The sequence below is a fragment of the Cherax quadricarinatus genome, chromosome 75 (assembly GCF_038502225.1).
Source record: "Cherax quadricarinatus isolate ZL_2023a chromosome 75, ASM3850222v1, whole genome shotgun sequence".
NCBI lineage: Eukaryota > Metazoa > Arthropoda > Malacostraca > Decapoda > Parastacidae > Cherax > Cherax quadricarinatus.
In genome coordinates, this window is record NC_091366.1 from 17,189,175 (window position 1) to 17,206,954 (window position 17,780).

Sequence of the window (17,780 nt, forward strand, 5' to 3'; positions counted from 1 at the left end):
GCTTGGTCCTCCAGTTTTTGCACGAATCTCTTGTGTGGAACTGTGTCAAACGCCTTCTTGCAGTCCAAGAATATGCAATCCACCCACCCCTCTCTCTCTTGTCTTACTGCTGTCACCATGTCATAGAACTCCAGTAGGTTTGTGACACAGGATTTCCCGTCCCTGAAACCATGTTGGCTGCTGTTGATGAGATCATTCCTTTCTAGGTGTTCCACCACTCTTCTCCTGATAATCTTCTCCATGATTTTTGCATACTATACATGTCAGTGACAGTGTGTGTGTGTGTGTGTACTCACCTATTTGTGGTTGCAGGGGTCGAGTCACAGCTCCTGACCCCGCCTCTTCGCTGATTGCTACTAGGTCCTCTCTCTCCCTGCCCCATGAGCTCTATCATACCTCGCCTTAAAACTATGTATGGTTCACGCCTCCACTACGTCACTTTCTAGGCTATTCCACGGCCTGACTACTCTATTACTGAAGAAATACTTCCTAACATCCCTTTGATTCATCTGAGTCTTCAAGGAGCCAGTTGCTGGACCAGGCTTGTAGCCTGTCCAGGTTTCTTTGTAGTCCTGCCTGATCCTCATCCGATTTGATTCTTCTCATTAACTTCGCATCATCTGCAAACAAGGACACTTCTGAGTCTATCCCTTCCGTTATGTCATTCACATATACCAAGAACAGCACAGGTCCTAGGACTGACCCCGGTGGGACCCCGCTTGTCACAGGCGCCCACTCTGACATCTCGTCGCATACCATGACCCGTTGTTGCCTCCCTGTCAGGTATTCTCTGATCCATTGCAGTGCCTTTCCTGTTATGTGTGCCTGATCCTCTAGCTTTTGCAGTAACCTCTTGTGAGGAACTGTGTCGAAGGCCTTCTTGCAGTCCAAAAATATGCAGTCGATCCACCCCTCTCTCTCTTGTGTCACAGGTTTGTGACACAGGATTTTCCTTCCCAAAAACCGTGTTGGTTGTCAATTATACACTTGTATCTTTCCAGGTGCTCCACCACTATCCTCCTGATGATCTTCTCCATGACCTTGCATACTATACACGTTAGTGATACAGGTCTGTAGTTTAGTGCCTCATGTCTGTCTCCCTTTTTAAAAATTGAGACTACATTTGCCATCTTCCATACCTCAGGGAGTTGCCCAGTTTCAAATGATGTGTTGAAGATCTTTGTTAATGGCTCACACAATATCTCTGCTCCCTTTATAAGGACCCATGGAGAGATGTTGTCTGGTCCCACCGCCTTTGAGGTGTCAAGTTCGCATAGCAGCTTCTTCACCTCCTCCTTGGTTATATGTACCTCATCCAGCACTTGCTGGTGTGCCCACCTGTTCTGATTTCCTGGAGTCCTACTGGTTTCCACTGTAAATACCTCTTTAAATCTTGTGTTGAGCTCCTGACATACCTCTTGGTCGTTTCTTGTGAATTTCCCATCACCCTTCCTCAGTCTGATTACCTGGTCCTTGACTGTTGTTTTCCTCCTGATGTGGCTGTACAACAGCTTCGGGTCAGTCTTTACTTTTGATGCTATGCCATTTTCATATTGTCTCTGAGCCTCCCTTCTTATCTGTGCATATTCGTTTCTGGCTCTTCGGCTAATTTCTTTATTTTCCTGAGTTCTCTGTCTTCTGTACCTTTTCCATTCTCTAGTACACCTAGTTTTTGCCTCCCTACACCTTTGGGTGAACCAAGGACTCGTTCTGTTCTTCCCATTATTTCTGTTTCCCTTGGGAACAAACCTCTCCTCTGCCTCCTTGCATTTTGATGCCACATAGTCCATCATTTCTTGTACTGGTTTTCCTGCCAGTTCCCTCTCCCACTGAATGTCTTGAAGGAAGTTCCTCATGCCTGAGTAGTTCCCCCTTTTGTAGTTTGGTTTTTCCCAGCCTATTCCTGCTACTCTCTCCACTTGGAGCTCAACTATGTAGTCGAAGCACAGAACCACATGATCACTAGCTCCCAGGGGCCTTTCATACATGATACCCTCGATGTCCGAACTACTCAAGGTGAATACAAGGTCCAGTCTTGCTGGTTCATCCTCTCCTCTCTCTCTCTGGTAGTGTCTCTAACATGTTGATGCATGAGGTTTTCCAGTACCACATCCATCATCTTGGCTCTCCATGTTTTGGGACCCCAATGGGGCTCCAGGTTTTCCCAGTCAATCTCCTTATGATTGAAATCACCTATAACTAGTAACTTTGCTCCCCCCATGTGTGCTCTCCTGGCCACCTCGGCTAGTGTGTCGATCATTGCTCTGTTGCTCTCATCGTATTCTTCTCTTGGCCTCCTGCAGTTCTGTGGTGGGTTGTACATTACTGCAATTATCACCTTATGTACCTCAGACCGGATTGTTCCTACTAAGTAGTCCCTTTCGCCCGTGCCATCCATTCCTTCCATTTTCTCAAAACCCCACTGGTTTTTAATGAGCAGTGCAACTCCTCCTCCCCCTCTCTTCCCTCTGTCTTTCCTGAGGATTTGATATCCGGATGGAAAGATTGAATCTGTTATTATTCTGGTGAGTTTTGTTTCTGTGAGTGCTATTATGTCTGGGGATGTCTCTTTGATTCTTTCGTGCCACTCCTCATAATTGTTTGTTATTCCATCTGAATTTGTATACCACACCTTCAACTTCTTTTCTAAGACTGTGGTCTGGGAGGTATATTGGGGTTGGGGAAGTGGGAGACCTGGTAAGGAACTATGGGTTGTTGCTGTGGGGGTGGAGTTTGTAATGTAGTGGGTGGGGGCATTGGATGTGGCATGGGTGTTTTGATTTAGAGTGTTTGGTTGCACTGGGGTTGACCTGGTTGGGAGGCTTCTATAGGAAGTTGTGAGGGAGGCTGTATTTGATCTTCTTCCTGGGTCTTGGATCTCCTGTCTGTTTTCTCCATCCCCTCTCTTTTCTCCTTTCGCCTTTGTACCATCTGTCTCAGTTTCTGCCTTTCTTCTTGTGTTCTGTCGCGGTCGAGATACACCTTCCTGTATGCCGGCATGTCCCTTAATCGTGCTTTCTCCTGCAGGATCCTGGTCCGAGTCGCTTCTGCCTTGAAGGTCACTTTCACTGGCCGGGTTCTTTTTTTTACAAACCCCCCTATTCTCCGAAAAATTTTCAGCTGGGTCATGTTGTCTTCTCCTATTGCTTTCATGATGCTTTCAATTGCTTTTTTTTTCATCTTGTTTTCTTGCTTCATATGTTTCCCCTTCAACTTCCTGGAGCCCATACACAAAGACTGACCTCAACCTTTCATTCTCCCACTGCATATCCCTGTGTATCCCCTCATTTAATTTGGTTTCCTCCACTGCAGCTTTCTTTTCTTCAGTTTCACTAGCTAATGTACTTGGACTCAGTGGCCTGTCATTTTCCCTTCTCGGCTTTCCTTGGGCTCTGTTGTTGTCTGTTAGGGCCTCCACATAAAGCTTAGCTCTTTCATTTACTACAGTCTCCTCTGATAGAGCTTCTCCATGCAGTTGTGCTCCTTCTTTTCCTACTGTCCCCTTATTTGTGGCTGAGGTAGCAGTCTCTGTTGTCAATCCCAAAATGTTCTTTAGTTCTTTAGGCTGTTTCAGATTTTTCAGTTCCTCTTCTAAACTCTGTATCCTAGCCTCTGCTGCTTTGACATGCACCTCCCACTTCCTGCTTTCCATATCTTTCCTCTCTTCCATTCTCATGCTAAGTTCTTCTAGTTTCTTTTCCCATTCATGATCCCTTTTTATGAGCTCTGCTGCCCAATCTTCCTTTGCAACTTCCTCCTCCTGTCCCTTGGTTTTTCTTGTTGCTCTCTGGCAACCCATTTTTGTTTTATCCTGATTGCCTCAGTGTGGGAAACCTATGTAGTTCTGTATGTTAGGTTAGTAGTGTGTATGTCAGAGTGTGGGGGGGGTGGTAGTGGAGGAACTGTGGCTATGTGGGAGACGAGTGGGGAGGGTTGGGGAGGGGGAGGGTGAACGGGGGAGGGGAGGGTGAACGAGGGAGGGGAGGTATCAGGGGAAGTAGTGAGATGTCGGTGGTGAGGGGGGGGAGTGTATGTGTGAGTCTGGATATATGTGTGTGTGTGTATGTCTACTCACCTATTTGTACTCACCTATTTGTGGTTGCATGGGTCGAGTGTGTGTGTGTGTGTGTGTGTGTGTGTGTGTGTGTAATTTTGTGTGGAATTATGTGTGGGTTTATTATGTACTGAAAGGTAGGTGGCTTGTGCATTGTAATGTAGAGTCTCAGTGGTCCTTGGCTGCCCACAACTTCTTGTGACCTGACCCCCAACCTCCTGGGACTTGACCACCACGTACTTACAGTGTGTGTGTGTACTCACCTAGTTGTACTCACCTAGTTGAGGTTGCGGGGGTCGAGTCCGAGCTCCTGGCCCCGCCTCTTCACTGATCGCTACTAGGTCACTCTCCCTGAGCCGTGAGCTTTATCATACCTCTGCTTAAAGCTATGTATGGATCCTGCCTCCACTACATCGCTTCCCAAACTATTCCACTTACTGACTACTCTGTGGCTGAAGAAATACTTCCTAACATCCCTGTGATTCATCTGTGTCTTCAGCTTCCAACTGTGTCCCCTTGTTACTGTGTCCAATCTCTGGAACATCCTGTCTTTGTCCACCTTGTCAATTCCTCTCAGTATTTTGTATGTCGTTATCATGTCCCCCCTATCTCTCCTGTCCTCCAGTGTCGTCAGGTTGATTTCCCTTAACCTCTCCTCGTAGGACATACCTCTTAGCTCTGGGACTAGTCTTGTTGCAAACCTTTGCACTTTCTCTAGTTTCTTCACGTGCTTGGCTAGGTGTGGGTTCCAAACTGGTGCCGCATACTCCAATATGGGCCTAACGTACACGGTGTACAGGGTCCTGTGTGTGTGTGTGTGTGTGTGTGTGTGTGTGTGTGTGTGTGTGTGTGTGTGTGTGTGTGTGTGTGCATGTGTGTGTGTGTGTGTGTGTGTATGTGTGTGTGTGTGTGTGTGTGTGTGTGTGTTTGCGTATGTGTGTGTATATATGTGTGTGTGTGTGTGTATGTATTCGCCTAGTTAGTTACCATTTTGTCCTAGTACAGGTGTGTGTGTGTATGTGTGTATACATGTGCGTTCGTGTGTATGCGGGAGGTATGAGGGGGAGATACTGTTAATACATACCAGTAATTCTGGGTTGTAAAAAGCGGAAATTGCTACTAGGGTCTAAAGCTTCTATGAGTGTCTGCCCTCGTGTGTGTGTGTGTGTGTGTGTGTGTGTGTGTGAGTGTGTGTGAGGGAGGGATGGTTAGGGGGGGTAGGTGGTGTGTGTGTGTGTGTGTGTGTGTGTGTGTGTGTGTGTGTGTGTGTACTCACCTATTTGTACTCACCTATTTGTGGTTGCAGGGGTCGAGTCTTAGCTCTTGGCCCCGCCTCTTCACCGGTTGCTACTGGGCCCTCTCTCTCCCCGCTCCATGAGCTTAATCAAACCTCGTCTTAAAACTGTGTATGGTTCCTGCCTCCATTACGTCATTTTCTAGGCTATTCCACTGCCTTACAAGTCTATGACTGAAGAAATACTTCCTAATATCTCTCTGACTCATTTGTGTCTTCAACTTCCAATTGTGGCCTCTTGTTTCTGTGTCCCCTCTCTGGAACATCCTGTCTTTGTCCATCTTGTCTATTCCACGCAGTATTTTATATGTCGTTATCATGTCTCCCCTGACCCTCCTGTCCTCCAGTGTCGTCAGGCCGATTTCCCTTAATCTTTCTTCATAGGACATTCCCCTTAGCTCTGGAACTAACCTTGTGGCAAACCTTTGTACTTTCTCTAGTTTCTTGACGTGCTTTATCAAGTGCGGGTTCCAAACAGGTGCTGCATACTCCAGTATGGGCCTGACATACACGGTGTACAGTGTCTTGAACGATTCCTTACTAAGGTATCGGAATGCTGTTCTTAGGTTTGCCAGGCGCCCATATGCTGCAGCAGTTATCTGATTGATGTGTGCTTCCGGAGACATGCTCGGTGTTATACTCACCCCAAGATCTTTCTCCTTGAGTGAGGTTTGCAGTCTTTGGCCACTTAGCCTATACTCTGTGGTCTTCTGTGCCCTTCCCCTATCTTCATGACTTTGCATTTGGCAGGATTAAATTCGAGAAGCCATTTGCTGGACCAGGTGTCCAGTCTGTCCAGGTCTCTTTGAAGTCCTGCCTGGTCCTCATCAGATTTAATTCTCCTCATTAACTTCACATCATCTGCAAACAGGGACACTTCTGAGTCTAACCCTCCCATCATGTCGTCCACATATACCAAAAATAGCACTGGTCCTAGGACCGACCCCTGTGGGACCCCGCTCGTCACAGGTGCCCACTGTGATACATCATTACGTACCATGACTCGTTGTTGCCTCCCTGTCAGGTATTCTCTGATCCATTGCAGTGCCCTTCCTGTTATATGCGCCTGATGCTCTAGCTTCTGACTAATCTCTTGTGAGGAACTGTGTCAAAGGCCTTCTTGCAGTCCAAGAAGATGCAATCAACCCACCCCTCTCTCTCTTGTCTTCTGTTATTTTATCATAAAACTCCAGAAGGTTTGTGACACAGGATTTGCCTTCCGTGAATCCGTGCTGGTTGGCATTTATACTCTTGTTCAGTTCCAGGTGCTCCACCACTCTCCTCCTGATAATCTTCTCCATAATTTTGCATACTATACACGTCAATGACACAAGTCTATAGTTTAGTGCCTCTTTTCTGTCTCCTTTTTTAAAAATGGGAACTACATTTGCCGTCTTCCATACCTCAGGTAGTTGCCCAGTTTCCAGGGACGTGTTGAAGATTGTGGTAAGTGGCATGCACAACATATCTGCTCCCTCTCTAAGGACCCACGGGGAGATGTTGTCCGGTCCCATTGCCTTTGAGGTATCGATGTCCCTTAGCAGTTTCTTCACCTCCTCCTCATCTGTATGTATGTCGTCCAACACTTGTTGGTGTATTCCTTGCTGGTGTCCCCATCTGGTCTGTCCCCCCAGAGTCCTTCCTGTCTCTACTGTAAATACTTCCTTAAATCTCGTGTTGAGCTCCTCACATACCTCTTGATCGTTTCTTGTGAGTTCTCCACCTTCTTTCCTCAGCCTTATCACCTGGTCCTTGACTGTTGTCTTCCTCCTAATGTGGCTATACAGCAGTTTCGGGTCAGATTTGACTTTCGATGCTATGTCGTTTTCATACTGTCGCTGGGCCTCCCTCCTTATCTGTGCATACTCGTTTCTGGCTCTTCTACTAATCTCCTTGTTTTCCTGGGTCCTATGCCTCCTGTACCTTTTCCATTCTCTGTTGCACTTAGTGTGTGTGTGTGTGTGTGTGTGTGTGTGTGTGTGTGTGTGTGTGTGTGCATGCATGCATGTGTGCGTGTGTGTGTGTGTGAGGGAGGAATGGTTAGGGGGGCAGGTGGTGTGTGTGTGTGTGTGTGTGTGTGTGTGTGTGTGTAATTATGTGTCGAATTATGTGTGGGTTTATTATGTGTCTGAAAAGTAGGTGGCTTTTGCTTGGAGTGTAATGTGGCTTCTCAGTGGTCGCTTGTATCCACAACCTCTTGTGACCTGACTCCCACCCTCCTTGGACTTGACGCTCACCTACTTACAATGTTGCCAATGCTTGACCTGCCAGCTAGCTTACAGTAAGTTACTCGCCTTGTTCAATGGATTACCAATTGCTATTCCTTATTGAATACTTGAGTGCCTATTCTTTATCGTGCTATGAGAGTTAGACCATTCACATTCAGCTTGGCGTTTAATTGGAACCTGGAACCCCACACCCGAACAACCACTCATAGGTGGATACAGTACTGGCAGTGCAGCTGTAGCAGCCTGTAGATTGTCCAGCTCGATGTGACGTCCTGGCGTAGATCCACCTCAATTTCTTCTCGTTAATAATGTACCCTATTCACTGTTTCTCTCACTGGTCACACGATTGTTTCACTTTATTAACTTTCTTGGGTGACACTTGACAACGTCGCCTTACCACCCACACTAACCTGCTCACTCTGCACCACCACGTTTTTATTTTCTAGATCACTTACAAAATTGTGGCTCTCCCCACACTTATGTGGCTCAGGAAGATTAAAAAACACTTCTAGGATTGTTCACTACCCTGACACACTTTGCAACCCTTGCAGAACACTTGGGTAGCCCTCAGAAACACTTATATTCCCGGAGCACGGAAGGCGTGACTCGCGCGCTCGCTGTCCCTACTCTGTGTGTGTGTGTGTGTGTGTGTGTGTGTGTGTGTGTGTGTGTGTGTGCGTGTGCAAGTCAAGCCACTGGGGGGGAAATCTTTAGCTCAAGTACTTTCACACTTCTCAGTGCATCATCAAGAGCTATGCAATGTTGCAAGGCAGCAACTGAAGCAGGGAAATTTTCTCAGAGTAGTGCAGTGCGGGTGTGTCCCTGGCTGCAGCTTCTCTCACGATGTAGGGCCAACAGTCAGTGCCAACCCCACACCACCAACATCCCCCTACTCCCCATATGGGGTAGGAGGGTTTTTGAAATGTCAAGTATGAAATTGGAAGATATAATAGCAAGCCCCATGCTTTTTCTGGCCGCTTATGGCTCATAGGCTTCGCAAGGGTGATTAACAAAGTGTGATAGACTTCATCGAGTTGAGGGTGTTAAACAATGGGTGATAGACTTGTTGAGTGTCGAGTTAAAACTTCTAGGCCGTTTGAGGGTATACTTTTCTATCTCCTGGACCTTCTGTGGGTATTGATTTACTCCTGGCTCTCTTGAGAAGTTAAGTTGTAGCTCCTCTTGTTTGTATTGAGGTACAATGATCCGGGGTTATGGGATATACTTCCAATGTAACGTGCAGTGACCACAGCACATCAAGTAAGGATATTGAATTTTGTATGTATATACTGGAGAAAATGCGTACAATTTGTGGGTTCTTCTCGTAGTTATATTAATGTGAGCATAACAGCTAGAGATTTAAATGAACCAATGTATTAATTGCATTTATTTTTAATATAAATATAATTTATTTTTCAGTCAGTTGCACACAAGATGAGTGAAGTCACGCAAGCAGTGCTGCAGGATGATTGTTCTCCTCACAAATTTCATCCTATTATCTCCATACTAAAAACAAAAACAAAAATCGTAGATCCGGTTAACAAGATAAAAATTCTGACCATTGGAGAAGAGGTCAACAAACCCATCAAGTCAATGGTGCTCATTGGTGCGACAGGGTCTGGAAAGACAACTTTTGTCAATGGCATCATTAATCACCTCTGCAATATTACTTTTGACAGCGATGTTCGCTATAAGATTCAAGATGAGACAGGGAACGAAAGGAGACATGAGGCACAGAGTCAAACAGACTATGTAACAGGATATCTAGTGTATCACAATCCTGCAATGAAACATGAGTATAACTTTATGATCATTGACACTCCAGGACTAGCAGACACCAGAGGCGCTTATCAACAGAAACAAATAGTGAAACAATTAAAGTTTTTTTTGAAAGAAGAGAAGTTTGGTGTTAACGAACTTCACTCCATTGGAGTTGTAATGCAAGCCACTGTCAACAGAGCAATGGGATATCTGACTAACATAAAGGATGAATTTCATGATTTGTTTGGAGCAGATACAGCTGACATAACTAATCTTTTGTTAACATGCAAAGGACCAGGAAAATCAAAAGCTCCAGAGGTTTTAAAATCAATTAACTGGAAGGTAAAAACAACATATTCTTTTGACAATGCAGCACTGTATGAGCCTAACAAAACAGAGGAATGTAATATTTCTGGCATGACGGAAGATGAAATTAATGAAAGCCAAAGTTGTTGGACAAAATCATCTAGAGAATTTAATCGTCTGGTACAAGACCTTACTGAGACTGAGTCAGTGAGCCTTAAACTTACCAGGGAAGCTCTTCAAGAAAAGAGTTACCTGGAGAGAACACTCTTGGATTTTAAAAGAAACATAGAATACAGTGTTAATATGCTTATTGTAAGCCAGAGTCAAATGAAATTGCTTGAAAACTATGAAGAAAGTATGAAGAAGAACAAGGATTGGATTGGAAAAGAGAAAGTGAGCAGAAAAATTAAAGTTCCAACTGATGGCACATTCACCCATTCTCACAACTGTAAGAACTGCGACATAACATGTATATCTTCATGCAATGGAAACTTCATTTGCTGGAATCCAGTAACTCTTTGGAATCAAACATTATTCCCATACTGGACTACCTGCTCAAAGTGTCACTGTCATAATTCATCTCACGTTAAAGAAAAATTTATTATCAAAGAAGAGATTGTTGAAATTGAAGTGACAGACGAGCACATGAAGGAACAGTATGGAATTGCCATCAATAATAAGGCAGAAGTAGAGAAAAAATTGAAAGAGTTTGAGGAAAAAAATGTTAAGATCACTGAAAGCATGGCACAAGCCATCAAGAGAATTGTGAAGCATACTGAAAAGATCAGCATTATTGGAAGGAACACAAACTCTCTGACAGCTAAACAGTATGTTGATAACATGATAGCTGACATTATGAAGAGCAAGAGTGAGAGCATTTCTGACCCAGACACTAAAAAATATATTTGCTCTGTATTAGAAAAACTTCCAAAGATGGTTGATGAGATTGACCTTAAGCCTATTCATGAAGAATATGAAGGGCTACGTAAGTATATTAAAAGCCTAAATGTCTTAGGAAAATCATCACAGAACAAAAAACCTCATTAAGGATGGTCTTAATGTTGTTGCCAGAAATATTACAAAAATTTGGCAACAAAACAAGATGAACAACATTAAGATGTAATAAAATTTGTGAAAAAGACTTTACAGTGACCCTGAAGTTATAGTTGTGCTGTATGACCCTTATGGTTTAGCGCTTCTTTTTGATAATAATAATAATAACTTGAACTTATATAAATATATTCCATTATTCTATCTTAGAAATATTAATATTACAAGTAGTTATGATGTTATATTGATCAAGGTAAAATATTGGTGATTCTTACATTTATATATATAAGGTATATTGTGAAAAAAAAATATATAAGATATTGTTAATGGTTGTAAGTCAATAATCAAATATAGTATATGACTATTGTAATTTTTTGGAAGGAAGGAGCCAGGAAACGCTGGTATATACTTAAAACTAAATTAATTAAATATGGTATAATTTTTGTTGGGGAGACAATGTCAGTCTTTAATTATTATTTTCAAGATGGTACATTCTCAATATTTTGATTTTCTTATGTAGAGTGTATGAAAGAACTGAATATATTATTCTTGTGCAAGTTAATACAGTAGCAAGAAAATTTGTATAAATAAATCCTCATTGTGTGTATCAAATTTATTACTGAGTTGTTTATGAACATATATACACTCAAAGTAATATGATATAATTAGTTATATTGTGATGTCGGATTAAACTATAGATGTTATAAGTTTGCATGAAGGAATATATAAAGGTTTATGTAATTATTAAAATTCAGTGGATGTTTTATTGATGCCCAGATGAACTGTTGATAGTTTGGGAAAATGACGGGTCCCTGAATGACCTCAGATGAATGTCTCAGGTGAGGGACACAAATTAAAGGTCCCTGGATGACCTCAGATGAATGTCTCAGCGGAGGGACAAATCACGGGTCCCTGAATGGCTTCAGATGAATGTCTCAGCGAAGGGACACAAATTACGGGTCCCTTGATGGCCTCAGATGAATCTCTCAGCGGAGGGACACAGACCATAAGTGTCACTGTGTATAAACAATACATAAGTCTGGCCATGCAGAAACCAGCACTTAAACAAAAGGAAAGTATTACAACCTAGGAGTCCGAATGGTCTGTTATCTTGGGTGTAAAGGGAGCAAAATAAACAGCAGAAAAACTTTTGACTTGTATTATCCTTCACCAATTTAGAACAGAAGTATTTACACTATATACACTATGTACAGCAATAGGTATTAGTGCACCTCATGGTAAGCAAGGCAGAATAGAAGCAACTACCTGGAGTTTACCTGGAGAGAGTTCCGGGGGTCAACGCCCCCGCGGCCCGGTCTGTGACCAGGCCTCCTGGTGGATCAGAGCCTGATCAACCAGGCTGTTGCTGCTGGCTGCACGCAAACCAACGTACGAGCCACAGCCCGGCTGGTCAGGAACCGACTTTAGGTGCTTGTCCAGTGCCAGCTTGAAGACTGCCAGGGGTCTGTTGGTAATCCCCCTTATGTATGCTGGGAGGCAGTGGAACAGTCTCGGGCCCCTGACACTTATTGTATGGTATCTTAACGTGCTAATGACACCCCTGCTTTTCACTGGGGGGATGTTGCATCGTCTGCCAAGTCTTTTGCTTTCGTAGTGAGTGATTTCCGTGTGCAAGTTCGGTACTAGTCCCTCTAGGATTTTCCAGGTGTATATAATCATGTATCTCTCCCGCCTGCGTTCCAGGGAATACAGGTTCAGGAACCTCAAGCGCTCCCATTAATTGAGGTGTTTTATCTCCGTTATGCGCGCCGTACATTTTCTAGATCAGCAATTTCACCTGCCTTGAAAGGTGCTGTTAGTGTGCAGCAATATTCCAGCCTAGATAGAACAAGTGACTTGAAGAGTGTCATCATGGGCTTGGCCTCCCTAGTTTTGAAGGTTCTCATTATCCATCCTGTCATTTTTCTAGCAGATGCGATTGATACAATGTTATGGTCCTTGAAGGTGAGATCCTCCGACATGATCACTCCCAGGTCTTTGACGTTGGTGTTTCGCTCTATTTTGTGGCCAGAATTTGTTTTGTACTCTGATGAAGATTTAATTTCCTCGTGTTTACCATATCTGAGTAATTGAAATTTCTCATCGTTGAACTTCATATTGTTTTCTGCAGCCCACTGAAAGATTCGGTTGATGTCCGCCTGGAGCCTTGCAGTGTCTGCAATGGAAGACACTGTCATGCAGATTCGGGTGTCATCTGCAAAGGAAGACACGGTGCTGTGGCTGACATCCTTGGCTATGTCGGATATGAGGATGAGGAACAAGATGGGAGCGAGTACTGTGCCTTGTGGAACAGAACTTTTCACCGTAGCTGCCTCGGACTTTACTCTGTTGACTACTACTCTCTGTGTTGTGTTAGTGAGGAAATTATAGATCCATCGACCGACTTTTCCTGTTATTCCTTTAGCACGCATTTTGTGCGCTATTACGCCATGGTCACACTTGTCGAAGGCTTTTGCAAAGTCTGTATATATTACATCTGCATTCTTTTTGTCTTCTAGTGCATTTAGGACCTTGTCGTAGTGGTCCAATAGTTGAGACAGACAGGAGCGACCTGTTCTAAACCCATGTTGCCCTGGGTTGTGTAACTGATGGGTTTCTAGATGGGTGGTAATCTTGCTTCTTAGGACCCTTTCAAAGATTTTTATGATATGGGATGTTAGTGCTATTGGTCTGTAGTTTTTTGCTGTTGCTTTACTGCCCCCTTTGTGGAGTGGGGCTATGTCTGTTGTTTTTAGTAACTGTGGGACGACCCCCGTGTCCATGCTCCCTCTCCATAGGATGGAAAAGGCTCGTGATAGGGGCTTCTTGCAGTTCATGATGAACACAGAGTTCCATGAGTCTGGCCCTGGGGCAGAGTTCATGGGCATGTCATTTATCGCCTGTTCGAAGTCATTTGGCGTCAGGATAACATCGGATAGGCTTGTGTTAACCAAATTTTGTGGCTCTCTCATAAAAAATTCATTTTGATCTTCGATTCTCAGTCTGGTTAGCGGCTTTCTAAAAACTGAGTCATATTGGGACTTGAGTAGCTCACTCATTTCCTTGCTGTCATCTGTGTAGGACCCATCTTGTTTAAGTAGGGGCCCAATACTGGATGTTGTTCTCGACTTTGATATGGCATAGGAGAAGAAATACTTTGGATTTCTTTCGATTTCATTTATGGCTTTTAGTTCTTCCTGCGATTTCTGACTCCTATAAGATTCCTTTAGCTTGAGTTCGATGCTTGCTATTTCTCTGTCCAGTGTCTCCCTACGCATTTCAGATATATTGACCTCTTTTAGCCGCTCTGTTATTCTTTTCCGTCGCCTGTAAAGGGAGCGCCTGTCTCTTTCTATTTTACATCTACTCCTCCTTTTTCTTAGAGGAATAAGCCTTGTGCATACATCGAGTGCCACCAAGTTAATCTGTTCTAGGCATACGTTGGGGTCTGTGTTGCTTAGTATATCTTCCCAGCTTATATCGGTTAGGACTTGGTTTACTTGGTCCCACTTTATGTTTTTGTTATTGAAGTTGAATTTGGTGAATGCTCCCTCGTGACTAGTCTCATTATGTCGGTCTGGGGCTCCACGCATACATGTCTGAACCTCAATTATGTTGTGATCTGAGTATATTGTTTTTGATATGGTGACATTTTTTATCAGATCATCATTGTTAGTGAAGATGAGGTCTAGTGTATTCTCCAGTTTAGTAGGCTCTATTATTTGCTGGTTTAAACTGAATTTTGTGCAGAGATTTAAAAGCTCGTGCGAGTGTGAGTTTTCATCAGAGCTGCCTCCTGGTGTTATTACTGCAACAATATTATTTGCTATATTCCTCCATTTTAGGTGCCTTAAGTTGAAATCCCCCAGGAGCAAGATGTTGGGTGCAGGAGCTGGAAGATTTTCCAGACAGTGGTCAATTTTTAACAGCTGTTCCTGGAATTGCTGAGATGTTGCATCCGGAGGCTTGTAGACTACCACAATGACTAGGTTTTGGTTCTCGACCTTTACTGCTAAAACTTCCACTACATCATTTGAGGCATTTAGCAGTTCTGTGCAAACAAGTGACTCTGCAATGTACAGGCCAACCCCCCCCCCCTTTTGCCTGTTCACTCTGTCACATCTGTATAGGTTGTAACCTGGGATCCATATTTCGTTGTCCAAGTGATCCTTTATGTGGGTCTCAGTGAAAGCCGCGAACATTGCCTTTGCCTCTGCAAGCAGTCCACGGATGAAAGGTATTTTGTTGTTTGTTGCTGGCTTTAGACCCTGTATATTTGCAAAGAAGAATGTCATCAGACTGGTGGTATTGTTGGTACTGAAGGGGGGGATTTTTTTCCAGCATTATTATCTGTATCTGTTGGTTTGGAGTGGAGGCCATCGACTGTGGTTCCACTCCAGGAATGACTGGATTTGGTGTACGATTTCTGCCATTTCCTGCCAGTTTTTTCCTTCCTGGCACTAAAAAACCTCTCCCTCTTGAGTGGCTGTGGCTACCCAGGTTTTCCCATGGCCTGGATGTTTTGTATCTTTTTGTACCCTTTAGATGGTGTGCCTGGCAATTTAAGTTATAGCACAGTCTTTCCTGTACTGAAGAGGTACACATTTCAGGGTGAAAAAGCTTACAGGAAGGGAGTTTGCATTTTCCTGTTGTCATATGGGCATGGCATTTGCTAGGGTGGTCATAGTTGGACGTCCCGTCTGTTTTTCCAGATTTCCCATGTCTGCAGATACCAAGTGCATAGTATGTGCACAGGCTTGGTTTCCGTTTGCCTTGGGTTTCTGTGACTGTATTCCCTGTTGGTGCATGTTTCCCTGTCTTATTCCTATCCTCCCTAGCACCAACAATGGAGCTCCCACCAGTTGTTTTTGGTAATATATCCTCACTATAGCTAGTGGAGTCCTCTTGTTTGCTATTTCCTGTGGTATTTCTAGTTTGCAATATTGGTTTTATCTTATCTTTGACTACACTTGTTTCCCCACTACGGCTCCTGTCCCCTATGAGGTCATTTATATGTATTCCTTCCTGCGTATAATTCCCGACTACCTGGACAAAATCTCCAGCTTCACCATTACTGTCTCCCAGGACAGCACCTCCAGCTTCACCATTACTGTCTCCCAGGACAGCACCTCCAGCTTCACCATTACTGTCTCCCAGGACAGCACTATCAGCCCCACATTTACTGACTACCAGGACATCACCTCCAGCCTTACAGTTTCTGACTACATGGCCAGTATCAAGGGCAGTACCATTCAGCCCAGACTTTTTATGTTCCCATCTGTTGTAGAAAGCTTCCAGGTTGTCTATGAAAGCAGCTTTGATGTTATCCTCTTTTAATACCCTTGTGATTTTAGTCCACAGATTTTCCTCATTTGGGCATACCCAAAAACACTTCCCTGTTTTAATACTGCTTGTAGCTAGTTCTTGGATATCTGCACAAGGGGCGTGACACCAATTTCCACAAAAATGACAATCCATTTGGAAGCCCGTTTGTTTGATTGACTGCAGACTATACAGAGCTTCATACTGATTTGAGTGGTTGATTTACTGTAATTCTACTAGCAACCTCTTGAATACTCTATTAATAACCTCCTTAAATGAAGTTCTAGCTATTTGTATTTCTATTTCTAACTAATTGGACAGCTTACCGTGTACGTTCCTGATTTATATTTATAGTTTGTGTTTGATAAGGGCGCCTACAACCCCATCCGTTTACAGTCTGCTTTATTGTCCAACGAATCCGTTTGAAACCAGTCAAGGGTTCGGACCATCAAGGGTTCGGACCAGTCGAGGGTTCGGACCAGTCGATCTGATCTGATCAGTGGGTCACTTATTTAAAACATACTAGTCGGTGATTTGGGCTAACACATGAAGGATCTACTTGAAATTATCTACCCGAGTAATATGTGATTTGATTGATACAAAAGTATAACTTGCGTGTTGATGAGCCGGTGATTTCTGGCAGCTCCTACAATGACGAACGGTCGAGCCTCAACCCTTGTTTATCAATCGCTGTATCTAGCTTTTCTAGTTTTTTTTTCCGTCTCCACCACAATAAATGCTATATTATCACTATAGTTGACTGGTGGAAATTTTGGAGGAAGGACGCTTTTTCTGTAGTAATATTTGCTTCTCGTTGTGTATATTGCGACCGCTGGTAACTACAGGTTATATGAAATTCACAGTATACGTCTGGTATTTCAAGAAAAAAGAAACTAATGAAAGCCACTCCACTCCACTAAGTACCATTACTGGTTAGTTGCTACTACAACACTGTATTCTGCTATTCACTGGTATCACAAAACAAATTCTGGCCACAAAATAGAGCGAAACACCAACGTCAAAGACCTGGGAGTGATCATGTCGGAGGATCTCACCTTCAAGGACCATAACATTGTATCAATCGCATCTGCTAGAAAAATGACAGGATGGATAATGAGAACCTTCAAAACTAGGGAGGCCAAGCCCATGATGACACTCTTCAGGTCACTTGTTCTATCTAGGCTGGAATATTGCTGCACACTAACAGCACCTTTCAAGGCAGGTGAAATTGCCGACCTAGAAAATGTACAGAGAACTTTCACGGCGCGCATAACGGAGATAAAACACCTCAATTATTGGGAGCGCTTGAGGTTCCTAAACCTGTATTCCCTGGAACGCAGGAGGGAGAGATACATGATTATATACACCTGGAAAATCCTAGAGGGACTAGTACCGAACTTGCACACGAAAATCACCCACTACGAAAGCAAAAGACTTGGCAGACGATGCACCATCCCCCCAATGAAAAGCAGGGGTGTCACTAGCACGTTAAGAGACCATACAATAAGTGTCAGGGGCCCGAGACTGTTCAACTGCCTCCCAGCACACATAAGGGGGATTACCAACAGACCCCTGGCAGTCTTCAAGCTGGCACTGGACAAGCACCTAAAGTCAGTTCCGGATCAGCCGGGCTGTGGCTCGTATGTTGGTTTGCGTGCAGCCAGCAGCAACAGCCTGGTTGATCAGGCTCTGATCCACCAGGAGGCCTGGTCTCAGACCGGGCCGCGGGGGCGTTGACCCCCGGAACTCTCTCCAGGTATGCGAG

At 44.0% G+C, this 17,780-nt stretch overlaps 1 protein-coding gene across 1 annotated transcript in view; it reads left to right on the top strand.

The window, feature by feature from the left end:
• LOC128706083 (uncharacterized) overlaps nucleotides 1-11,472 on the top strand; it is a 25,666-nt gene extending 14,194 nt beyond the window's left edge. The window contains exon 2 of the mRNA XM_070100835.1: nucleotides 8,996-11,472. Coding sequence (XP_069956936.1) covers nucleotides 9,011-10,690 — 1,680 coding nt within the window. The 5' untranslated portion in view covers nucleotides 8,996-9,010 and the 3' untranslated portion in view covers nucleotides 10,691-11,472. The remainder of the gene's footprint in view (nucleotides 1-8,995) is intronic.
• Nucleotides 11,473-17,780: the final 6,308 nt, after the last annotated feature.